Source organism: Priapulus caudatus, unplaced genomic scaffold (genome assembly GCF_000485595.1).
Source record: "Priapulus caudatus unplaced genomic scaffold, Priapulus_caudatus-5.0.1 Scaffold2010, whole genome shotgun sequence".
Taxonomy (NCBI): Eukaryota; Metazoa; Priapulida; class Priapulimorpha; order Priapulimorphida; family Priapulidae; genus Priapulus; species Priapulus caudatus.
Window position 1 is genome coordinate 25758 of NW_014579071.1, and position 5732 is coordinate 31489.

General features: G+C 44.1%; 2 protein-coding genes across 2 annotated transcripts in view; one reads left to right on the top strand and one right to left on the bottom strand.

Annotated features, from left to right (window-relative positions):
* Positions 1 to 392: 392 nt before the first annotated feature.
* Positions 393 to 2035, bottom strand: LOC106818074 (coiled-coil domain-containing protein 37-like). Its single transcript, XM_014822794.1, has 5 exons — positions 1978 to 2035; positions 1592 to 1710; positions 1189 to 1369; positions 921 to 988; positions 393 to 560 (listed from the first exon to the last, which is right to left on the bottom strand). The coding sequence occupies exons 1-5, from the start codon at positions 2033 to 2035 to the stop codon at positions 393 to 395; spliced, it is 594 nt and encodes a 197-aa protein (XP_014678280.1).
* Positions 2036 to 2248: 213 nt separating this feature from the next.
* The window catches only part of LOC106818076 (zinc finger protein 593-like), a 6001-nt gene continuing 2517 nt past the window's right edge, over positions 2249 to 5732 (top strand). The window contains exons 1-2 of the mRNA XM_014822796.1: positions 2249 to 2439; positions 2832 to 3025. Of these exons, the coding sequence (XP_014678282.1) occupies positions 2365 to 2439; positions 2832 to 3025 (269 nt within the window). The 5' untranslated portion in view covers positions 2249 to 2364. The remainder of the gene's footprint in view (positions 2440 to 2831; positions 3026 to 5732) is intronic.

Below are 5732 nucleotides of genomic sequence, written 5' to 3' on the forward strand. Positions count from 1 at the left end.
CCCCCGTGTTGTTATACATACATCTGGACAACACGTCCCCGTGTTTTATACACAACCGGATCGCCCCCGTGTTTTACCTACACCCGCACGACCCTGTATTTTACATACACCCTGACGACCCCCCCCCCCCCCCGTGTTGTTATACATACATCTGGACAACACGTCCCCGTGTTTTATACACAACCGGATCGCCCCCGTGTTTTACCTACACCCGCACGACCCTGTATTTTACATACACCCGACGAATCAACCCCCGTCCCAGGTTTTACGTACACCCAGATGACACCCCACATTTTACACATACTGGATCAACCCCGCCGTGTTTTACTTACACCCGGACCGACCCCCGCCGTGTTTTACTTACACCCGGACCGACCCCCGCCGTGTTTTACTTACACCCGGATGGCCTCCACGGCGTTCTTGTCGTTTTCCTTCAGGAACTCGTCGAAGGCGACCGCGTCTTGTTCCAGACGTTTCTCGGCGCGCTCCAGCCTCCGTTCCTCCGCCGTAACCATGTCCTCCAGCTTCTTCATCTCATCTCGCTTCACCCCGAGCGCGTACTGTCGCCCACGGCAACCGAACGTTAGCATCGCCCACGGCAACCGAACGTTAGCGTCGCCGACGGCAACTGAATGTTAGCATCGCCCACGGCAACCGAACGTTGGCGTCGCCGACGGCAACTGAATGTTAGCGTCGCCCACGGCAACCGAACGTTAGCGTCGCCGACGGCAACTGAATGTTAGCATCGCCCACGGCAACCGAATGTTAGCGTCGCTGATGGCTTCGCGTGCGCCCCGCCCAGAGTAGATATTTTTTGCCGTCAGTTACGGATGTAGGAATATTAAAGACTTTTTAAAAGAAGATTAAGATTTATATCAGACTTATTAAATTGATTCTTAATTAAATGAACGATTTAATACCTGGATCTTGAACATCTCTCTCTTCTTCTCGATGTACTCCGCCAAGTTTTCCTTCTCGATTTTTCGATCTAAAAAAGAAACGGCTTACTGCCAATAACCACCCCACCACCCTGGCACCCGTACTTCCAGCGACCCACCCTCTAAGCTTTAATGAGAATGCTGTGCAAGGGAACAGAGCGATGTGCGAACATCGTATGTTAAAGATGGGAAGATGGTACGCGAAGAGATGGAAGAGATTACGCGAAGAGATGGAAGAGATGGCGCTCACTTCGTGTTACGGACAAGGCGAATGCCGGATCGTCGGCTCCGACTGCCGGACTCTCCTCCACCGCCGCCTCCTCGTCCTCCGCAGCAACATCGTCCGGCGCCAGCTTCCCGCCCTTCCTGGCGAGCCTCGCAGCATACGTCGTTTTCTCGTGCACGTGCAAGCTTCGCTGCTTTGCTCTCTCCTGTAAGGGCGACCAAGGTCGCACAAAAACATGTCCTATATCATTAGGAAATTGTGAATTCATTGTTTCATCACGTATTCAATGCTAGCATCTCAAAACAACTACCACCTAAACCAACCACATATGCGGTATATGTATATAAATATATGTATATATATACATGATATATATATATATACATATATTATTATTATATCATGTATTGTATATCTGTGCATGTACCTCTTTCCTCTTCTTCTTCTCTTGTTCACGGAGGGTGAAGATGCTACTGTCAGGTGGCATCTTAAATGGGTTGGTTGTGCCATCGTCATGGGTGCTACCTGACACACTCATAATATCACCTGCAAAATAACGCATTGCTATCTACGCCAACGTGGTTGGAGTGAGGAGCCGTGCAAGTTGAACTTGAAGTTGCAACTCTTTAAATTATATATGCCACGCCGCCACACACATTCACATTGTACATTACAAACCGTCGAATTTACTACGTATCAACAATAGGCCTAGCTTTAACTTAGACTCATTCTTCTCCTCGCTCAGTACATGTATCGGATCTACGTATGCACTTAGTCTTAGGCAATTATTTTCAATATAGATGCAAACCTAACCTGCAGCTCCAAACGATGGGGATGACTTATGCGTATTTTGTACTGAAGCCTTCGACATGACTAGTACTAGTACCGCAACGCTATACAGATACTAGATTTGTCTATGGTAACCCTGCTAATTATACATGAAGGATATTGATTTTACTTGTACGACATTATAACTAAAATAGTATACGATCTTTCAATATTATCGACACCGAAAAAGTAATCTTGCTTGTTACTACAACAAATAATTAGCGTCCATAGATGTCGCCACTTGTGCGATCATGTGGTCTCAGTAGTTTTTGATCAACATTGGTGTACCACGTGTTTAGCACTGTTTGCGTTTTGTTTTTCGCATAGGTTTTGGGTTAAAACGATCATTGTTCTCAGAAATCCGAACTCGAAATGGGTACGCCAGCTGGACGACGTAAGAAAAAGGCAGGACAAAAAGGTTCAAGTCATCTAACAAAAATTATGAAAGTGAGTGCACAGACGTTGAACCTGACGAGTGACGTAGCTCCAAGAAACGGTCTTGCTAGGGTTAAGTTTAGACCGGTAAAGCGGTATAGACAATCGGTCGCACAGCCTGGTCGGGCTAAGCCTGACGGTGTACAGACTACACTCTACTACTAGTCTCTAGTACAGAGTACAGTCTTAGTGAGTATTTACTATTGTCAGTAGTCTATGTCAATTCAGTATCAGTAAGTCACAGACAATAACACTAACACTAACAGTTCCTACACAGGTTGCTGTTAAAAGTAATAGTATATTTAAATTTTTGCTACTAGGCCTACACTAGACTGTAACCCATATCTACGTTAGTGCTTAGGCCCATATCCTTCACTCATTTCATACTTTGTTTTTATTTGCAGACTAAGCGAAAAACGAAAGATCACGACCAAATACACGATGATTTGGTACCTTGTGTAGCGGATAAGATGCTCAACCAGGACGTCGACCACGACAAGCCCGGTGCAGCCCAGCATTACTGCATTACCTGCGCTAGATACTTCCAGGACGAAAAAGCATTGAAGGAGCACTTTAGAACAAAGCCGCATAAGAGAAGGTGAGCTTCTTGCTCGGTTTTCAGCAATTATTTAGTCTTAATAATTAATAATTGAATCAATTATAAACAATCAATCTTCTCAAGTAAAAAAAAATCTCCGTATTGTGATAAATTTTTAGGTTGCATTGTTGTGCGAGTTTTGTTTTCCACGAAATCATAACGATTACTCTTGTTGTTATACAGTAAAAACCCGCGTATAAGAACATAGATTTTTCCAAGTTAGCCTCAACATGTTCTTATATAAATGGTGCTTTCTGAAAATTTAGGCTCAAAAGATTCTTAAATAGGTTCTTAATTGTTTCTACTTTTAATATGTACTAGCTGAAACCCGCGCTACGCGCGGGCTTAGTGACTGTGATGCATGTGTTACCAGTACAGTAGTGTTATGTGTAAGGTGTTATAGCTCCAAGAAACGGTATTGCTAGGGTTAGATACCCTGCAATGTGTATTGACGTTGACGCAAGGTGTATTGACGTTGACGCAAGGTGTATTGACGTTAGTCACACAGCCTGGTCGGGTTAAACACAAGTAACAAAATATGTATTGTCTATGTCTTGTCTTGTCTATACAAATGACATTATGATTTATAATATAGACAATATATTATATATATACATAAATTTACTTATGTAAATACATATAAATATCGTCTATATTATACTCTATTATCAGGAGTGTAATAATATTAGAATCTATATTACGGTTTATTTCATATAGCTATGCGCACTTTATAATTATTTTTCACGCGAGATGGCGCCAGAGAGTCATATTTTAACAAAACATTTTCAAGATGGCCGCGCCCACCGTACACATGTATAACAGTGCACTATAGCAAGGAAATCGTGTGACACGGTACCGACTAGTCTTACATGAAAGAGTGAGTTTTTTGGCCGATCTCTTGAGTACATTGTGTTAAAAGTATTGCTTATGTGTCTACGCTCACATTTTCTACAAATGCACCCAGCCTTCAATAACAGAAATCTCTCCGTAATAGTAATTTTTGTAAACCCTTCTGGCCTGCCTCTGAATACACTCATAATGATACTCATACTCGTAGGCTTTATAAATATTAAGGTATTATTAGCTCTTGATTATATGTAAACATGGCGTCATGTGCTGCTTGTGTCTGCTAGAGTTATGGTTATTATTTATGCTAACATTCAATGATTCAGGTTAGAATCTATGCTGCGAGTAAATGTTGCATCGTTTTTTTTTCAGGTTAATAGCTTGTATTGCACTGATCATGTTACTTAACGCAACCATTATACACGAGTACGTATATATATATATATATAGAGAGAGAGAGAGAGAGAGAAAGAGAGAGAAATGGAAGTATGGGTATTTATGGCATTATGGAATGTAAGCTGTATGAATTTATCTAGTTATTTCATGTATCTAGTATATACGAGTGATATATAACACAACTAGTTTATTTATTAATATATATATATATAATATATATAATGTGTTATGGAACGTAAGCTATATATGATGGCTGTGACACGGACAACGATTCTTCTGGTAGGGGCTACGTGAAGAAGTATGCAAGTTCCTCCTCTTCCCGATCCTTCTTCTCCTTTCCCTTCTCCGCCTTACCCTTCTTCTTCTGCAGCGGCTCCGAGCGAAACACCAACTTCCTTCCTAAAAGGAAGCCATTCAGAGAACATTTTTTCTCATGAATACGATGTAAAAAATGGAGGGATGACGAAGGAAGGGCAACACATTGAGACCTCTTGACCTCTTGGGGACATAGAGCAAGACATGGGGGTTGGTACCCTCTGGTCACTGGTCGCAGTGGTACCACGACACATTGAACAGCTGTGATCCGAGGGGAGAGGGGGAGACAGACTCCTCCCTGAGCGAAACAGCAACTCTACAACCCCTGCTACGATACCGCCCCCCCCCCATCACCACGCTTGCTCTCACCAGTCTTCTTCTTGGGGTCGGCGTTTGCTCTCTCTAGCGCGCGTCGCAGCCTGTCCTCCTGCTGCTGCCGCTGCGCCTCCATCTTCTCCTCCCTCAGCTTCATCCTCCTCTCCTTCTCCTTCGCCTAGACGTGAAGAGACGAATCGTTCCGTGAGGTGAGAGGGTGCGTGTGCGTGAGTGCGTGCGTGCGTGCGTGCGTGAGTGAGTGCGTGCGTGCGTGAGTGCGTGCGTGCGTGCGTGCGTGCGTGCGTGCGTGCGTGAGTGAGTGCACAGGAGCACGTGTTTGTGAATCACTCGAGAATCGAGGAATATCACTTGTTTATTATTATTATTATCATTTATAATTATTACTATTATTATTAATACGAGTGAGTGAGTGGATAAGTGAATGTGTACGTGAGTGAGCGAGCTTTAGATAGAGAGTGTGTGAGTATCTGAACGAGCAAGTGTTGAGTGAGCGTGAGGGAGTGAACGAGTGAGTGAGCAAACGAGAATGAAAGTGAGTGAGTGAGTGAGTGAGCATGAGGTGAGAGGTGAGAGTGTGAGCGTGTGTATGAGGTGAGAGGTCCCACCTTCTCTGCTGCCTCCACCATGTCCTGTGGCATCGTCTCTAGCAGTTCAAACAGCTCCTCCAGCCGGTTCTCTATGCTGGTCAACATCTGTAGCGTGCTGCGAGAGACACAGAGAGAGAGTGAGTAGAGGGAGAGAGAGGGAGAGAGAGGGAGAGAGATAGAGAAGATGAGAGAGAGAGAGAGAGAGAGAGAGAGAGAGAGAGAGAGAG

Bases quoted from the DNA above. Each gene is read 5' to 3' on its own strand.
- LOC106818074 (XM_014822794.1), bottom strand. From the start codon at position 2,035: ATGTCGAAGGCTTCAGTACAAAATACGCATAAGTCATCCCCATCGTTT. The intron at 1,711-1,977 runs GTTAGGTTTGCA...GTTATTTTGCAG, and splicing joins CCCATCGTTTGGAGCTGCAG to GTGATATTATGAGTGTGTCA. The intron at 1,370-1,591 runs GTACATGCACAG...TCGCCCTTACAG, and splicing joins AGAAGAAGAAGAGGAAAGAG to GAGAGAGCAAAGCAGCGAAG.